The sequence below is a fragment of the Equus przewalskii genome, chromosome 18 (assembly GCF_037783145.1).
Source record: "Equus przewalskii isolate Varuska chromosome 18, EquPr2, whole genome shotgun sequence".
NCBI classification, from domain to species: Eukaryota; Metazoa; Chordata; class Mammalia; order Perissodactyla; family Equidae; genus Equus; species Equus przewalskii.
In genome coordinates, this window is record NC_091848.1 from 10,864,605 (window position 1) to 10,884,957 (window position 20,353).

Here is a 20,353-nt window from a genome sequence, read left to right on the forward strand (position 1 = left end):
CTTCGGAGACAGGCCCTCCAGTCACTGTTCCAGTGGAGCTGGTTTCCCTTGTGTTTGTAGCACACTGTTGTTCAGGACTTCTCTTCATCATTGCTCTGGGAATTTCCTCTCCCTTGTTTTCTGAATCTCATGTCTAATTATTTTTAAAGGACAACACTTTTCACTAGCTTCTTGAGAAAGACTGATGGAGCGGTAAATTCCTTGAAATCTTCATTGTCTCAAAAAGTCTTTCTAATATTCCCACATGTGGTTGATCATATAGCGGGTTATAGAATTCTAGGTTAAAAACAATTGTCCCTCAGAATTTTAAAGGTAATGCCTCATTCTATTCTTGTCTACCTTCCTTCCTTTTGAGATGTCTGATAGCCTCTATTGTATCTGGCTGGTTATTTTTAAAAGCTTTTTCAATTTTTTCTTTCAACCTCGTGTTCTGAAATTTTGCAATATTATACCTTGATGTGGGCCTTTTTTCATTCATCTGTGCACTGATTTTTTTAAAATTTTTTTTAAAATATTTTATTTTTTTTTCCTCTTTTCTCCCCAAAGCCCCCCAGTACATAGTTGTATATTCTTCATTGTGGGTCCTTCTAGTTGTGGCATGTGGGATGCTGCCTCAGCATGGTTTGATGAGCAGTGCCATGTCTGCGCCCAGGATTCGAACCAACGAAACACTGGGCCACCTGCAGCAGAGCACGCGAACTTAACCACTCGCCACAGGGCCAGCCCCTGTGCTCTGATTTTTTAAATCCAGAAATGCATGCGTTCAGCACTGGAAAATGGTACTCTATTTTCTTGGATCATTTCTGACCCTCTGTTTTCTCTTTTTTCTCTTTCTGGAACCCCCATTAATCCGAAGGTGATCTCCTGGATTGAATCTCTTCTACATGTAAGTTTTTGGTCTTCTGTTTTCCATCAGTTTGTTTTTTGTTTGTTTGTTTGTTTTTGATGAAAATTAGCCCTGAGCTAACATCTGCTGCCAATCCTCCTCTTTTTCACTGAGGAAGACTGGCCCTGAGCTAACATCCATGCCCATCTTCCTCTAATTTATATCTGGGATGCCTGACACAGCATGGCTTGCCAAGCGGTGCCACGTCCGACCCCACGATCGGAACCTGAGAACTACTGACCACCAAAGCGGAACATGCGAGCTTAATGCTGCGCCACCAGGCCAGCCCCACGCCAATCCTACTCTTTTTGCTGAGGAAAATTGGCCTTGAGCTAACATCTGTGCCCATTTTCCTCTATTTTATATGTGAGACACCTGCCACAGCATGGCTTGAGTAAGTGGTGAGTAGGTCTGCACCCAGGATCCAAACCAGCAAACCCCAGGCCGCTGAAGCTGAAGCAGAACGTGTGAATTTAACCACTGTACTACTGGGCTGGCCCCTCCATCTGTTTGTTTTATTTCTTTACCCTGAGAGAATTCTTCAGCCATTATATTGGATTTTTTTGAACAGCTATTTTAATTTCTAAGAATTTTTCCCATTTTCTGAGTGCTTCTGATCAAATTACACAGATGCAATATCTTTTCTTCTTTTATGTCTGAGGATACACATACAGAAATACAGGCATGCATACACACATTTAGTTTCTTATTCTTGCATTGTCTGTTTCCTCCAAGGTTTTTTGTTGTTTTGGGACCTGACCTCAGGACGAAACAGTATAGAAAAGGCTGATGGGAAACTCTGTGTGTGTGTGTGTGTGTGTGTGTGTGTGTCTGTGTGTGTGTGTGAAGGGAGCCATCTTTGGGTAAATGGACAGAGACAAGCAATATTTTTTTTAGGACATCCACATGTCAGTCACAATCTACATCTTTTGTGTGGGCCACCTCATTTCCCCAGAAACAATTTCTCTGCTCTCATTCAGCATGGACAAGTACATTTAACCCCGGCTTTCAGTGTAGTGCTTCACCCGCCCCCTCAGGGGCCGTCCCTGAATCTTTTTGGGAAGTAAACTTCCTGTCTTCTGTGAGGGTGAGGAAAGGGCGATTAATTAGCTGGCTGAGCGGACCTTGGGATCTGAGAGTCTGAATTTCCTTATATGGATTTCAAAACAATCCTCTTGCTTTTAGTCCCACCCTGTGCCCTGGACTTCCAAGGTCCCAGGTAACTAATTTCTAAGCCTAGTAGGGATGGTGCATCTGAACTCGGTTCCCATCTTACTGGTAAATACCCTTCTGCTCCCAGGGCAAAGAAGTGTCTCTCTGCTAACTCAGTAACCTCACTTCCATCCGCTTTCCTCCTTCCAAAATTTGACTGCCATCTATTGTCTTCTGACCTCCCATCTCCTGTTCTCTCTTCACTTCTGTGTTTATACTTGATTTCTTTATTTTCGTTTTAATGAGATTTGGGGAAGGAATGGGTTAAAGATTATGAGAGTTTCTCCTAGTTTCTTCTCTCACTAGTAAGATGAAATTGCCCAATATTTGCTTTTTAAATGCTAAATTTATTGTATAGTAACTGCTATTAATCCATTTATCAGTTCTGACCTTTGGTTAACAGTATTTTTCCTTTGGATATTAACTTTCTCAAATTACATACTCTTAAAATAAGTAGAACCATTTATCATTTATTTTTATAACCTGAAAAATAAGCAGTCTAATAGCTACCATAAAATGAAAACAGATAATTTGCACATTGTTGCTTTTGAATATTGTCCTTTGGATTATGTTCTTAAGTTTATCTTATCTATTCTGTAATAAGATGTTTTAATACACGTCTGATTCCCTATCATTCTCACAAGTATTTGCATTTAATGCTTAGTTTTCTTTATCTGATTTACCTTATGAAATGTTCCCTTTAGCAGAGATTAGAAGTAGTTTATTACTTATTTTCTGAGTCAATGAGATTTCATACATTTAAATATTATAATCCAGTTATATGGTCAGAATACTTCTGCATACATGGTTGAATCATTTTCTCTACTAACATAATTTTTAATTCAAATATATTATTTTCTTTTGCAGATAAAATGTATTAAGGGTCTCTTCTTTTTAAATAATGTATGAATTATAAATCTGTGCTTATAAGTTTATGATGCCTTCAAGTAGGCAACATTGTCAGTGGAAAAATTATAGTGCAAGTTTGTTTTTATGCTGCTAATAAAATGAAACTGTGTTAGGTAAAGATACGTTAAAAAATGCTAGTTAAAGTTAAATAGAAAGCCACTGAATTATGCCTGTGTTCAAATTGAAACAAAAAATATTTACCCAGCATTCCCTGAAGCAACCATTCCAGATGAAGGTTTTATAGAACTTGGCAAACAAATGATGACAATCATATTCTTAAGTAGAATAAATTGCTAGAAAAGTGAGCAGCTCCACCTCAATGACAAGTTTTGCTATTCTTTTATCCCCCTTTTTTATTATCATTTTTTTATTCATGTAACATTAGTTTATGACTATGTAAATTTTAGGTGTTCATCATTATATTTCTATTTCTCTGTGGACTACATCCTGTTTACCACCCGAAGACTAATTATCATCCATCACCATACAAATGTGTCGTATCACCCCTTTCACCCTTCTCCCTTCCCCGCTTCCCATCTGGTAACCACCAAACCAATCTCTGTCTCTATGTGATTGTTTGTTGTTATTGTTGTTTTTGTCTTCTATTTATGAGTGAGATCATACAGTATTTGACTTTCTCCCTCTGACTTATTTCATTTAACATAATACCCTCAAGGTCCATCCGTCTTGTTGCAAATGGCAAGATTTCATCTTTTTTATAGCTGAGTAATAGTCCATTGTGTATATATACTACATCTTCTTTATCCTTTCGTCTCTTGATGGCCATTTATGTGTTTCCAAGTCTTGGCTATTGTGAATAATGCTGCAACGAACATAGGGGTGCATATATCTTTATGCATTCATATTTTCATGTTCATTGGATAAATACCCAATAGTAGGATAGCTGGATCATATGATAGTTCTACTGTTAATTTTTTGAGGAATCTCCATACTGTTTTCCATAGTGGCTGCACTAGTTTTCATTCCTACCAGCAGTGTATGAGAGTTCCCTTTTCTCCATATCATCTTCAATACTTGTTATTTCCTGTCTTGTTAATTATAGCTGTTCTGATGGGCATGAGATGATCTCAATGCAGTTTTGATGTGCTTTTCCCTAATGATTAGTGATGTTGAATATCTTTTCATGTGTCTGTCAGCCATGTGTGTACCATCTTTGGAAAAATGTCTGTTCAGACCTTTTGCCCATGTTTTTAATTGGATTGTTACTTTTTTTGTTGTTGAGATGTATGAGTTCTTTATATATTTTGGATATTAATCCCTTATCAGATATATGGTTTGCAAATATCTTCTCCCAATTGTTAGATTGTCTTCTCATTTTGCTGATGCTTTCCTTTGCAAAGGAAAAAGCTTTGCAGAAGCTTTTTAGTTTGATGTAGTCCCATTTGTTTATTTTTTCTTTTGTTTTCCTTGCCTAGTCAGATATAGTATTTGAAAAAATGCTGCTAAACACTGATGTTGAAGAGTGTACTGCCTATGTTTTCTTCTAGAAGTTTTATAGTTTCAGATCTTACAGTCAAGTCTTTAATCCATTTTGAGTTAATTTTTGTGTATGGTGTAAGATAATGGTCTAATTTTATTCTTTTGCATGTGGCTGCCCAGTTTGCCCAAAACCTTTTATTGAAGAGACTTTCCTTGCTCCATTGTATGTTCTTGGCTCTCTTCTTGAAAAATAGCTGTCCATAGATGTGTGGGTTTATTTCTGGGCACTCGATTCTGTTCCATTGATCTGTGTGTTTGTTTTTGTATCAGTATGATGCTGGTTTGATTACGATAGCTTTGTAGAATATTTTGAAATCAGGGAGTGTGATGCCTCCAGCTTTGTTCTTTTTTCTCAGGATTGGTTTGGGTATTTGGTGTCTTTGGTGTTCCATATGAATTTTAGGGTTCTTTGTTCCATTTCTGTGAAAAATGTTGTTGGAACTTTGATAGGCACTGCATTGAGTCTGTAGATTGCTTTAGGGTGTATGGATCTTTTAGCTGTTAATTCTTCCAATCCAAGAGCCCATAATATCTTTCCATTTCTTTATGTCGTCTTCAATTTATTTCAACAATGTTTTATAGTTTTCACTGTACAAGCATTTCACCTCTTTGGTTAAATTTATTCCTAGATATTTTATTCTTTTTCTTGTAATTCTAAATGTGATTGTATTCTTAATTTCTCTTTCTGCTACTTCGTTATTAGTGTATAGGAATGTAACTGATTTATGTATGTTGATTATGTATCCTGCAACTTTACTGTATTCATTTATTATTTCTAATAGTTTTTTGGTGGATTCTTTAGAGTTTTCTCCATATAAAATCATGTCATCTTCAAAAAGTGACAGTTTCACTTCTTCTTTTCCAATTTGGATCCCTTTTATTTCTTCTTTTTGCCTAATTGCTCTGGCTAGGACTTCCTGTACTATGTTAGATAAGAGTGATGAAAGTGAGCATCCATATCTGGTTCCTCTTCTTAAAAGGATAGACTTCAGTTTTTCTCCATTGAATATGATATTAGCTGTGGGTTTGTCGTATATGACCTTTATTATGTTGATTGACTTTCCTTCTATACTCATTTTATTCAGAATTTTTATCATAAATGGATGCTGCATCTTGTCAAATGCTTATTCTGCATCTATTGAGATGGTCATGTGATTTTTATTCTTCATTTTGTTAATGTGGTAGATCACTTTGATTCCCTTGTGGTTGTTGAACCACCCCTACCTCCCTGGGATAAATGCCAGTTGATCATGGTGTATGATCTTTTTAACATATTGTTCTATTTGGTTTCCTAGTATTTTGTTGAGGATATTTGCGTCAATGTTCATCAGTGTTATTGGCCTGTAATTTTCTTTTGTTGTGGTGTCCTTGTCTGGTTTTGGCATCAGGATGATGTTGGCTTTGTAGAATAAGTTAGGAAGCTTCCCCTCCTCTTCAGTTTTTTGGAACTGTTTGAGAAGGTTACGTATTGTCTTTGAATGTTTGGTGGAATTCACCAGGAAAACCGTCTGGCCCTGGACTTTTCTTTTTAGGGAGGGTTTTGATTACTGTTTCAATCTCCTTATAGATGATTGATCTACTCAAATTCTCTACTTCTTCTTAATTCAGTTTTGGAAGGTTGTATGATTCTAAGAATTTATCTATTTCTTTAAGATTATCTAATTTTTTGTTGTATAGCTTTTCATAGTATTCTCTTATAATCCTTTGTATTTCTGAGGTGTCCATTGTAATTTCTCCTCTTTCATTTCTGATTTTATTTATTTGAGCCTTCTCTCTCTTTTTCTTGGTGAGTCTAGCTAAAGGTTTGTCAATTTTATTTATCTTTTCAAAGAATCAACTCTTAGTTTTGTTGATTTTTTCTATTGTTTTTTAAGTCTATTTCATTTATTTCTGCTCTGATTTTTATTATTTCCTTCCTTTTACTGATTGTGGGTTTTGTTCGTTCTTCTTTTTCTGGTTCCTTTAGGTGCACTGTGAGATTGTTTATTTGGGATTTTTCTTATTTGTTGAGGTAGGCCTGAATTGCTATACACTTCCTTCTTAGAACTGCTTTTGCCACATCCCATAGATTTTATCATGTCATATTTTCATTTTCATTTGTCTGTAGGTAGTTTTTGATTTCTCCTTTGATTTCTTCATTGACCCAATTGTTGTTCAGTAGCATTTTGTTTAATCTCCACATGTTTGTGGATTTTCCAGTTTTCTTCCTGTAGTTTATTTCTAGTTTCATAGCCTTGTGGTCAGAAAAGATACTTGGTATTATTTTAATCTTCTTAAATTTATTGTGACTTGTTTTGTGGCCTAATATGTGAGATCTATCCTGAAGAACGTTCCATGTGCATTCGAAAAGAATGTGTATTTTGTGGTTTGGGGATGGAATGTGCTGTATATATCTACTAAGTCCATCTGGTTTATTATGTCATTTCAGTCCAATGTCTCCTTATTGATCTTTTTGGATGATTTATCCATTGATGTAAGTAGAGTGTTAAAGTCCTCTACTATAATTGTGTTACTGTCTATTTCTTCCTTTATGTTTGTTAATAATTTCTTTATATATTTAGGTGCTCCTATGTTGGGTGCATAGATATTTACAAGTGTTATATCCTCTTGTTGGATTGTTCCCTTTATCATTATGTAGTGCCCTTCTTTGTCCCTTGTTACACTTCCTGTTTTAAAGTCTATTTTGTCTGATATAGGTACTGCTATCCCAGCTTTCTTTTTCTTGCCATTTACTTGGAATATCTTTCTCCGTCCCTTCACTTTCAGTTTGTGAGTGTCTTTAGGTTTGAGTGTCTCTTGTATGCAGCATATATATGGGTCTTGGGATTTTATCCAATAAGCCAGCCTATGTCATTTGATTGAAGCATTTAATCCATTGACATTTAAATTAGCTATTGATAAGTATGTACTTATTGCTATTTTGTTACTTTTTTCTTGGCATTTTACTAACTCTTTTCTTTTTCTTTGTTCTTCACTTATTCTCTTCCCTTGTGGTTTGATGGCTTTCTTTAGTATTATTTTTGGGTCCCTTTCTCTTAAATTTTTGTCTATTTATTATAGGTTTCTGGTTTGTGATTACCATAAGGTTTATATATAACAAACTATGTAAATAGCAATTTATATTGTTGATAGTCTCTTAAGTTTGACTTCTTGCTAAAAGCTCTACTCTTTTCCTGCCCTCCTCCCACATTTATGTTTTTGATATCATATTTAACCTCTTTTTTCTATGTGTGTATCTATTAACCTCCTATCATGGAAATAGGTAATTTTAGCACTTTTGTCTTTTGACCTTCATATTAGCTTCATAGGCGGTTGATCTGCTACCTTTACTGTATGTTTGTGTGGGTTTTTTTTTTTTTGATAGTTTTTTTATTCCTATTTATGGTCTTTTTTTCCCCGCTTAAATAAGTCCCTTTAACATTTCCTGTAAGGCTGGTTTATTGCTGATAAATTACTTACTTTTGCTTGTCTGAAAAACTCTCCTTCCATTCAGAATGATAACCTTGCCAGTTAGAATATTCTTGGCTGTAGGTTTTTTCCTTTCAGAACTTTAAATATATCATGCCACTACCTTGTAGCCTATAAGTTTTTTGCTGAGAAGTCAACTGATAGCCTTATGGAGTTTCCTTTGTATGCAACTTGTTGCCTTTCTCTTGCAGCTTTCAGTATTCTATCTTTATCTTTATCTTTATTTCTTGACATTTTAATCATATTGTGTCTTGTTGTGTGCCTCTATGAGTTCATCTTGTTTGGTGGGCTCTGTGCTTCCTGTACCTGGATGTCAGTTTCCTTCCTTAGGTATCAAAAATTTTCAGCTATTATTTCTTCAAATAGATTCTCTGCCCCATTGTTTCTCTCTTCTTCTGAGACACCTATAATACAAATGTTAGTATGCTTTATGTTGTCCCAGAGGTACCTTAGATTGTCCTCATTGTTTTTAATTCTTCTTTCTTTTCTCTATTCAGCTTGGGTGATTTCCTCTAGTCTTTTGTCCTGCTCACTGATCTGTTTTGCAGTGTCATCTATTCTGCTCTGAAATCTCTCTAGTGAATTTTTCATTTCCATTATTGTGTTCTTCAGTTCTGATTGGTTCTTTTTATATTTTTCAATTCTTTGTTGAAGTTCTCACTGTGTTCATCTATTCTGCTCCCAAGATGAGTGAGCATCCTTATGACCATTAGTTTGTACTCTTTATCAGGTAGATTGTGTATCTCTGTTTTGCTCTTTTTGTAAGGATGTGTTCTGTTCCCTTATTTGGAACATATTCCTTTGTCACCTCATTTTGCATATTTCTCTGTGCTTATATCTATGTATTAGGTAGATCAGCTACATCTCTTGATTTTGGAGAAGTGTCTTTATGTAAGAAATGCTTTGGGGCTGGCCCCATGGCTGAGTGGTTAACTTCGTGCACTCTGCTTCAGCACCCCAAAGTTTCTCCAGTTTGGATCCTGGGTGCAGACATGGCACCGCTCATCAAGCCATGCTGAAGCAGCATCCCACATAGCACAACCAAAAAGGACCTACAACTAGAATATACAACTGTGTACTGAGGGCCTTTGGGGAGAAGAAGAAGGAAAAAAAAGATTGACAACAGATGTTAGCTCAGGTTCCAATCTTTAAAGAAAAAAAAGTGTGCTTCATGAGGTCCATCACTGTGCTTCCCTCTTGTCACCAGTTCCAAATATTCCAGGAGTGACCCCTGTGTGGGCTATGTATGTCCTTCTGTTTTGACTGGGTTACTCTTGCTGAAGGTGCATGTGGAGGCTAGGCTGTCCCCTTAGTGGGCTGGTTGTTATGCTCAACTGCGTGTGCCTCCTATTGTCCTTTCAGTCACTCCATTGGGCTGGGGTTGGGGGGAGCACCAGCATAGCTGGCTGCAAGATCTAATAGCACATTCCTGCTGCAGTTCTGCTGTTAAGTGAGTAGGCCCCCAGCATGGCTGGTTGCTAGGCTCAGGCACTCACAATTGCTGTAGGCATCCAGCCTGCAAGGCTGTAGCCAGCTCTCAAGAGTGCAGTTGGGTGGGGCTGGCCCCAGGTGTGGCAGCACAGACTTTTTTCAGGTTTTTGAAGGTGGGACAGATACCCTATGTAGCTGTTTGAGAAGCACCAGTCTGCTGCAGCTGACAAGCCCCATGACCCACAGGCCTACACAACCCATTAATGTAGTCCTGCCCTGTGCACATGCCCCAACCCACGGAAGCAGACCCACTTGTCCTGCTGCAAAGGCCCAGCATACTCTGCCAATGCAGGCCCACCCTTAGTGCTCACTCTCCCCTACAGAGGTAGACTCATTTGCCCTGCTGCAGAGGTCCTACACACCCTGTCTATGTGGGCCTTCAAGTTGCCCAAGGGGTTGCTGGTGGGTGAGACCAGTCCCTAGGGTGGGCTGCCTGCCCTGGCTAAGCTGGATTAAGTTAGTGCTCTAGTGGGTGGGACAAACCCCTGTACTAACAAGCCAGGTGAAGAAATTCAATGATATCTGCCAGAGTCTGTGTCAGCATGCCTATACTAGGTTATAATAATGGCTGCTGCCAATATCTCAGTCCCCGGGGAGGTGGTCCCAGCCACCTCCTGCCTCCCTGAGATGCATCCAGAGCCTATCAAGTGAGTCTCTTTTCACCAAAGGACTGTACACCTTTCTTTCTGGTGATTTTGTGTTGCTTTCCTGAATGGGTGAATTTGTGCATTGGCCCTTTGAGAGAAGGCTTTTCTTTCTCTTATGTTCAATAGCTTTTCTTGAGGTATTTCTTGTTGTTGCAAATAGCCAGCAAAGCCAGATATTATGACACTCATCTCAGTTGTGCTGAGTTTGAAACCTGCTTATTGTGGCAAAGCTCTCCTGTTCAGATCCCCTGCTCCTCCAGGAAAAGCTTCGTACGTTGAGATTGCTCCTGGCTGTGAAGCACTGCAGGTAGAAAGTGGCTTTTTCCTCTCCAGAAAAGTATTTCTGCCTCTGCCACGTCAAGCAGCACTGTCCCTTGTTGTGGGGGTTCTTTTTATCCAGTTTCCGGAAAATTGTTCCAAGGGTAGTTGTAAAATTGTTGTGTCCATGGGAGGAGGTGAGTTCAGAGTCTGCATATGCCGCCATCTTCCCAGAAATCCCTGCTATTCTTTTTAACCAGTCATATTTTGGCTTTAACGAAATTTAATTGATGATTTAATTGTCACTTGGTTTAAGCAGGAAGTTTAGTCTATACTATGTAGGATGAGTAAACTAAGGCTTTTCATACTTTTCTTCAGTTGAGCTAGTTCAACACAGAAGTTACTTGACAAGTCCTGACCTCAATACCAAACAGTGCCAAATGAAAGGCAGTGTGAAAGGCTAAACAATGCCCCTTAAGTCCACAGCCTAATTCTCTGACCCTGTGCATGTGTTACCTTGTGTGGCAGAAGGGACTTTGCAGATGTGATTCAGTTAAAGATCTGGAGATGGGAAGATTATCCTGGATTATTCATATGAGCCCAATGATGTAATCACACATGTCCTTACAGGAGTGAATCAGAGGGAGATGAGACTATGGAAGAGGAGAAGGTGATGTGATGATGAAAGCAAAGAGAGATTCAAAGATGTTGTGCTGCTGACTTTGAGGATGGAGGAAAGGGCCAAGAACTAAGGATTGCAACAGAATGAAGCTCTGGAAGCCAGTGAGGGCAAGGAAAAGGATTCCTTTCTGGAGTTCCAGAGGGAGCATGACCCTTCCAACACCTTTACTTTAGCTCAGTGAAACTGATTTTGGACTTCTGGTCTCCATAACTGTGACAGAATAAATTTGCGTTGTTGAAGTGTAATTCATTACAGCAGCAATAGGAAACTAATACAGCTAGTTACCCCCCAAATCACTACCAAACAATGCAAAACCAAAAATAGGAGAAGAATGCCACAAAGCCACTTTTCCCTTCAGCCATGACCTGGATCAGTGCTGAAGGAACATTCCGATGGAATATTTGCAAAATGTTCCGGCTGCCCCTCCTTTTGAAGAAAAGTTTCTGAGGAGGTTTTCCATTAGGTGGAATGTTTAGTGAAATGGTTTATAAAAGTTATCAGAAGTAGCCAAGCTTGGAAATAGCCTTCAGTTCAGCAACTGAACAATTTTGTTTTAATCCATCCTGGACTTTTCTTTTATACCTTATTCTTTAGGGAGAAATGAAGTGAATTTTATAACTTAGTAATTATAGAGGAACTTCAGGCTAATTTGTTTCCTGACTTTCTTAGAAATGGCTATGGCAGTTATCCTTTTCCTACAAGAAATCATGGAAGAAAATGCAAAGCAAACATGATTTTTATGAAATTTAATGGGGAGAGATTGAACTACAAAACAGTTTATGAAGATGTGACTTCAAAAACTTTTTACTTATAAATTGCATACAATAGACTTATATGAAAGCAAACAGTAATCATCAATTCTTTTGAATATTACATAAACTTTCATATCAGTTCTTCCTTGGTACCTAATAAACCACCCAAAAACTTAGTAGCTTACAACTGCAGCCATATATTTGCTCATGATTCTGCAGTTTGGGCCCAGCTCAACTGGTAGATTCTTTCATGGATCCTGCTGGTGATCCTTCCTTGGCTCTCTCATGCAGCTTTAGAAATTTGACAACTTAGCTGAGGCTGAGTGGTCCAAAAGGATCTCACTCATACGCCCGGTGGCTGATGCTGCCTTTTGGCTGTGGCACCCTGGTTCTCCTCTATACTGCCTTTTATTTTCTAATAGCCTAGACTAGGTTTCTTTGGATGATAGTAGAAGCATTCCAAGAGGGCAAAAACGGAAGGTGCAGTTCTCTTAAGGCTTAGCCTGAGATGTCACACAATGGTACTTCCATCACATTCTCTTGGTAGAAGCAAATCACAAAGGGTAGATGAATAGACTCCACTGCTCAGTGGGCAGAGTGTAAAGTCACATCACACAGGTTGTGAATATAGGATAGTATGGCTCATTAGGGGATTCTAGTGTAATCACCCATCACACATCCCTAAAACACACCATTTCCACTTTTATCTTTACCCAGACAAGCTGGGTCTTTGTTTTTTTCTTAATCAATGATGACTAATGGTGAGAAATAGTAGGCATGGGGGAAGGGATTGTGAAAATTTGGTTGGCAAAAGAAAATTACTTGAGTATTTGAGGGCATACATAGTAATGGGCATTCGTTTCTTATTGCTATTTTTTTCACCGCTTTCTTTCAAATATGTTGTTCCAATATAGAAAACCTAAAAATACCCTTCTATTTGTATATGGAAAATGCTGTGAGATTGTTCAAATTAGTTGATAGAAATGCACTGAACAATCAGAGTGGTTTGATCTCTGGTTCTATGTGTTTGTGATGGGAAAGTAGTTAGATCTACAGTTTGGGGAAATAGGCTGTGAAAATGATGATGGGACTACTAGGAGATTGCTTTAGGGCGGTGGTTCTCAACCTGGCTGCACCTTGGATCACCTAGGGAGCTTATAAAAATATTGATGCTCAAGACCTATCCCAGCCCAATTACATTAGAATTTCTAGGTATCTATATTTTGTAAAAACTTCCCAGGAGAGTCTAATGTGCAGCCAGGATTTAGGACCACTCACTGCTTTAAGGGTTAGAGATTTCGAGGAATGGCTTGAAATAATGAGGTTTGGGGATATAGCATAGAAAGGCTGGGTTTAGACAGGGGCCTCCAGCCAGAGCTGATAAATTGGCAGTGCCTGAAGGTGGAAAAATTATTAACCTTCCTGTTTGATTGGATAGGAGAGAAAGTGTTCTAATTTCCTGATGGGCTCCTAATTTTGAACATATTTGTAGAGGGCAAAATGGCATTGGTAATAACACATTATTTTGAGCTAATATAAATAATTGAAACTCTGATAGTGGAATGGCTAGAGATAAAATAATGGTAAAAGAATTTTCATATGCCAAATGCAGTTTTTATGTTCTCTGTTTAAAAGAACAAAATTTATAACTAGAGATTTGTAATTTGTACTCTTTCCCCAATGGGATTATTCTTAACTCACGTATAGCTAGAGTTGAAAGCATATCATTTAAAAGTCGGTGAGGCTTTTCAAAGGAGCAAGGGACTATGCTACTTTATTTGAATCATTCTTAAATATATTGGCCCCAGGAAATGGGAAAACATATCTGCAAATGTTATGCAGACCATTTGTCCAATTGCACTGTTTCATATAGGAGAGAACTGTGAGCCACTGTAGTTGGGGAATTTACAAGGTGCTAGAGTAACCTGGGATGGATAGAAATGTAGCTTGCTTATTGATGCCACTGCATCAATTTTGCTTATTATTAGTAAAGCTTATTTCTCGCTAATATTTTCCTTAGCAAAGAGAATAAGTGTTTATATCTGAGCTCCTCACAAAGGACTAAAGAAATAGTCGGACTATTCATTTGTTGACCTTCAAAAGTAGCTGATTAAAAACAGTGTCTTGATGGCTCAACACTGTTCTCCCAAATCAAGACTTGATTGTGAGTGGAGAGAGTAATCTAATACTGTACCTGAAGTGAAAGATTAATGTCTCAGACTGGGGGAAACCATCAAGTAGGTAATATACCTTTTTTTTTCCTTAAAAAAGTAATTACTGGTGGAGTAAAGAATACATTCAGGCATTCAAAGATTTAAGGTGACATGAAATCTTTGGAGATAGAGTCATAAAAGGTGATTTATTCCAGAAGATCCAGAAAAACAGTTCAATGAAGCCATCTCTGCATGTTGAGACTGTTTGCTTCAGCCCGTCTCTAGGATGGAAAAATCAGCAATGTGACAAAAGATTCCATCTAAAGAAAACATTCTGTGTTAAGGCTGGGGATTAAAAATAAAATAAAATAAAATTACCCCTTTGATCCTAAAGCTAAATCTAAAGTAATCTGTGGCAAAAAGCTTTTATTGTTTAAGGATTCCTGGTGCTTTGAGGTGAGGTGTGTGCTCTGTTTAATAAAGATTATGTGACTGATTACTTTTCACATACTGATGGCTCCCTGTGGTGTCTTTCATGTGTGTGTATGTATTGGGGGGTGCATATTAAAGCTCTCTCTTTCTGTATAGTGGCCACCTGTTCCTAAAACAGGTTGTATCAAACTTTCTTGGAAATAATGTTAGGGATCCAAAGCATAACGCAGAAACTGATGAGACTGATGTGCATGTAAACTGTGCAGTATGATGAATAGCAATGAGATGGGGAGCATAGACCCCCAGGCAAGGTAAAGGGTCTGTTCAGTTGCTGTATTTATCAAGAATTATACTGAAACCCAATTCTGATAATGGACAAAGTGTTACATCCTGAAGTAGGGATGATGAGTAAACAAGAACAAGGAAGAAGCTTCTTTTTCTGTGATGTGTATGCACGAATGAGCTTTACAAATTTATATTATTTCCCTAATTGATGTCACAGACGAATCTTCTTGCGTGAATATGGGAAAAGAAATTTTTACACCGAGTCTTAGTGTAAAGTAAAGTAAGTGATTACTAGAGGTCCTCAAAGTAATTATATGCCACATGGAAATCAATATAAAACTATATTGCAGTATTTATTTCAGTTATCAACCTGTATGGGTATGGTTAGAAATAATTAAATCTTGGGCGGGCCCGATGTTTCAATGGTTAAGTTCGCACGTTCCACTTCAGCAGCCTGGGGTTCTCTGGTTCGAATCCCGGGTGCAGACATGGCACCGCTTGGCAAACCATGCTGTGGTAGGCGTCCCACATATAAGGCAGAGGAAGATGGGCATGGGTGTTAGCTCAGGGCCAGTCTTTCTTAGCAAAAAGAGGAGGATTGGCAGCAGCTTTAGCTCAGGGCTGATCTTCCTCAAAAAAAAAAAAAAAGAAATAATTAAATCTTGCTATAAACTAAGCTGAAGTTTGCTTTCAAAGTAACAAAAAGGTAAATATCTTGCATGTCAGTATCAAATACAGTTAAAAAGTGAGATTTGACAAAACAATACAAAAAACTTGTAAGTGTTAAAATATTTCTAGTATGATAATATGACTTCCTATGGCCTAGGCAAAAGTTGGCATGTTCTTTTTCCTTATTTTTCCCCTTTTCCTCCTTAAGTTTGGGGTACCTGTTTTTCTCTCCTTCAGTCATTACTCTGTTTCTATGCACTGTCCTTGAGTTGCCTTGACTATTCTTTTGGCTTTTAAAGCCAGGATTCTCAAATCTATTATTTCAAATTTACCATATTTAAAATCAAGCTTATTATATACCTTCTTTAAATCTCTTTGTTTTCTTTCTTGCTCTCAATAAGTGGCATCTCAACCCACATGCTGAGGTGAGCTGGAAACCCAGCGTTGTCCTGCCTTCTCCCTCCACACCAACACCGTTTCCAAGCTCTATTGAGGTTCAGTGTTATTTTTACCTTCACTGCCACAAGTCTAAACTTAAGACCTCCTCATTTTTCACCTGAACATTGCAACAACTTTCTAACTAGTCTCTAGTATCTCACCACTTACTGGTAAGACATCCAAATTCTCTGGCATTGCATTCAGGGCTTTTCACAGTGTGGCCCTTGTCCTTATTGCAAGCCTAATCTTTCATCAGTTTTCTGCATCTTTCCCAAGCCCTCCCTCTTACCTCTTCTTTGGTGATAACGAACTTCTGGGAGCTCCTGAATCTTTCATATCTCTTACATTTGTCCACCCTTTTCCCTTTTCTTGGAATTCCCTTTCTATTTTAATAGTTCATCTTTTGTATCGCCAGTTCCACTCTCCCACCCCACATTATGTAATAGTGATGGTCCCATAGAATATCCCTATTATGTGGCCTGTGCCCTTTGAGCAAGTGCTACATTGACATGAAAATTCTACAAAGAAGTTAATGTTGGTTTAACGCCACTTTGGAATTAAAGCAATAGTGCTTTATGAAGTAAAGTCCAGTGACCTTGTAAAGAACTAGAAATTGTTAAGTGGTGCTCTCTTTTCAAGGCTGGCAGACTTGAGAAGCATAGTGTCTATACCAGGGTCTGAGCGTATGTGGGTGCATTGGCGAGGTGGTCATGGTGGCTATGGTGGAAGAGCAAGACCCAGACAAGATGGATCTTTCTGTTTCAGGAAGCCAGAAATGTAAAAGCCAAGCAGGCTAGTATAAGACACAGTCTTCAGAGAATACTGAAGATCAAAGCTAAGATACAAAATGCAAACTCCAGGTTTAACTGTTGGTGCAAGGGCTGATGATAATGACGTGAGGTTGAGCAAGGAGTCAGGTAGAAGTGGAACTGAATAGGAGCAGGGAGGGAATGGACCAAGGAGGCTCCTGGGTCACTGTCAGGATCAAGCATGAAATGTTCTTAGCTAGTCAATCTTGTAGGAGGGTACATGGAAGCATAAAAGTTGGGCATGTTGGACTGACACAGGCCACTGATTTCAGCAACCTCTAGTGCTCCATTTCCAAACTCAGATTAAAATGAATGCCAGTAACGCCTGCTTTGCTGTATGCAAATGATTGGAATTGCAATTGGACTAGGGGTTTATTTCTAAGGTATCTTTCAGTTCTATGCTATGAATCTGTGATTTATTTTTATTTGGTTATCTTATGTGGACTTTAATTGCATTTTGCTAATTTAGAAGTAAGTGTCAAGGCAGCATGGTTTTTCTGTGTTGCTTAGTTTCTGCTTTCCTGTTAATATAGGAAGACTGTGATACACATTTGTAACATTCTAAGTTAACAGAAATTACTCAAGTCTTTAGAATTTCTTGAAATTATGTAGTATGCCTTTTTTGAAAGCTCTACATTTCCTCAAATCAAATTTGTCAGATAATTCTTCAGGTATTATGAAGAAATGCAGTGGAGTTATGTATTAGCAATATATCTTAGATTGTGTTTTTGTATCTTTTTCTCTTGATAGCTCTTACAAATGTATGCCAACATTAGAAGGACGATATGGAAGTACATACTTCGTAAATACAATTTGATGATGGAGAAAGTTAGACATTTAAGTCTAGAATGATTGGTGTAAAGTACAACGGATGAGACTGTGTAGTTGAATTTCCCAAAAAATAGAAAATAGGCAGTAGAAAAATATATACAAAATAAATCTCAAGAGTTGTTGGATGTTTACCTGTCACTGCAAATTATCATGGAGACAGTACAGATAATCTGAATGGAAAATTGCACCAGAAATGTCTTCCTCTGAGCCATTTTTACCTGCTCTTTTGTAAAATGTTATTTCTCCAATGATTTTACTATATCTTCTCTTGCTTTATTCTTTTGCCTTCTTCCGCTGATTCTCCTGACTTCAGACGTCTGTAAGGTCTGCCAGATGTGCTCTCCTGGCCCATGAAATCAAGCGTGGGTGAGACCTGGTGCAGAACGGGAAGGCGACCCATACTTGGTTTCAGAGGCTGCGAGAATACCTACAGTGTTGAGAGAATGCCATTTATGTTTATATAGGCCTTTCAGAGAACAAAAACTTCAGCGCCACCTTGTTTTATTACAGACTGAAACAAATAAGAAACAGATAAAAGTTATAACCGTTTCACATTTCTAGTCCAATGGGATTCTGCAGAACTTTCTAAATGACAGGAACCAGGTTGACCGATAATGATTTGACAGCTCTGTTAAAGACTTTTAAAACATTGTGCAAATATGAAGCTAATTCCTCCTTAAGGACATACTTCCTCTCCCTCCACCTCTCCAGCTGTGGTGGTCAGTTTCCCCATGGTCCTGGGCGGCTAACAAAGATGAATGGAGATGCAAGGACAAGAGTACAGATTTTGCTGGGCCCTCATTTATGCTTTGGCATTACCTTCCCTTTTTCTTACCGTATTTTTTTCACACACCCAGCCCCACTCACAGCTGCTTGCCTATAGGGCCAAAAATCTTTAGTTAACAATCTGCCAGAATTCTACTTTTCTGTGTAGGAGATTGGAGTTATTTCAAATAATCCATCTGGAGGATAAAGAGAAGTAAAGAAACTGAGGTAAATAAAATATATATTGTTAAATAGTTGCTTGCATGCATTCATTGTATCTTTGCTGATAATTCCTTTATAGTCTATGTTTGTTGAGCTGGTATTTGTTAAGTTTTGTTTGTCCTAAACTGTTTAATTTAATTTTGCTGGGAGGGTGGGGTGGGCATGGTGGTATTGGTATATGGTGGTATTGTCATCTCTTAGGCCAGAGGAACCATTTCAAAATTACTTTTCATTTTCTCGACCAGAATTCTGAAGACCTGGATCCTTGGCAAAAAAATTAAGCTAGAAATCAAGCTCTGCCAAGTACATACTACATACCTCCTGGCTGTGGATTTTGGTAGGCTTACTTGGAGAAATATGAGAGTTGTCTCCAATGAAGACTTATTCTGTATTTCCTTAATTGACTTTCACATTTGTAATACATTTTCTATTTTTAAATGGTACTCCTTTGTTCCACTCAGGATAGTTTAATCTATAAATATACAAAATTAATAAAGAGCATTTCTCTATTTTGTTGGGCTCTGATAGTTAAAGCAAATCCTTTGCCCAGACTTTTTTGTTGCTGAGAAATGAGTTGGAGGAACTTAGTCTCCTTTGAACTGTTATCTCAATGAAGAGACTTCTCTGGGATGGTCTAGAGAAGTGCTCTGCAGTTAATACTGTAGCCAGTAGCCACAGGACACTCGAAATATGGCTACTGCAATTGAGGAGCTAAATCTTTTAATCGAAATAGCTACATATGGTTAGTGGATACTGTGTTGGACAGCACAGTTCTATGGTACTTTAGTTCTTTAGACAATGTCTTCTAGGTTAAAATTTCACCAAATTCATCATTTTTAGTTCTCTTATGAATTTGACAGGTTTTGATTAGTAAGAAGTTTCTATATTTAGAATAGGATTAATTCATCACTGTGTCCTTATACAATAAACTGTACAAAATAGTGAACTAAAACAAATTTCCAAGTTTAAAACTATTTTTATGGATGCCACTTTATTTTTAATAAAAACACTCATCAGATTTCTGCTGAAAGCCAAAAGCTGGCCAATTACCAAGCAATGACCACACAGCAATTGAATGTTACTTTCCGGCCAGTATTGCATAAACTACTCCTTAAGTTACAAAAAAGCTTTTGATGTGATTCCGCTCCTTAACAATCTTACAGTCTTGCTGGAAAGACAAAGCTAGCAGGCATGACATAATTAAAAATCAATCCGTGTTAAACTCTCTTATGCAAAATAGCAATGTAGAAGAGGGTGAGATCAGTGCAACCATAGTGGCCACTTCAGCACTTTCAAGTCCAAAGGATCCTTAGAAATCATTTATTCTGAATTTTAGACATGCTGAAATTGTGGCTCAGTGTGCTGACCCATTCAAGATTTCACACCCAGCTGATGATGTGTCCAGAACGTGAATGAAGCTATTGGTCTTTCCTCACTAGTTTGCCTTTAAGACTGCCTCCTGGAGGGGATTGTTTTAAACAATTCATTAAAAAGAAGGCTTGAGGTCAAGCAATTATAGAGCAAGTTCCATTTCACATGTCAGTTTTCTCTAGTAGAGTGTTCCCCAAACTTTAGTTGTCCACTTAACACCTTCATAAACTTTGCCTTATCCTCTACCACCTGTGCTATTATTTATAAATCTTTCTCTTATTTTAAATTTAAATTTATTACAAGGAAAATGGAAAACCATTATCATTTATCATATGTTAAAGGTAACTGGGAAACAAATACCTGAAAAATAAAAGCTAAACTATGCTATAAATTCCCAGCCAGACATTTTGCTTGAGCCAGCGGCCTGTTCTCTTTCTTATAAAGGAGATTAGTGAGTGTTGGAAAAGCCTTCGATGCAGTAGTGCCACATTACTATAAAGAGCAATCCTTGCCTTCACTTTAAGGTTTAAAACTGTGGGGTTTACAAGGCTGATTTTAATACCTCTCATTGAC

The 20,353-nt window shown here is 37.9% G+C and overlaps 1 protein-coding gene across 1 annotated transcript in view; it reads left to right on the forward strand.

Annotated features, from left to right (window-relative positions):
- LOC103558421 (uncharacterized) overlaps window positions 1-20,353 on the forward strand; it is a 505,308-nt gene that overhangs the window by 276,405 nt on the left and 208,550 nt on the right. Inside the window, exon 3 of the mRNA XM_070582944.1 lies at window positions 857-886. Coding sequence (XP_070439045.1) covers window positions 857-886 — 30 coding nt within the window. The remainder of the gene's footprint in view (window positions 1-856; window positions 887-20,353) is intronic.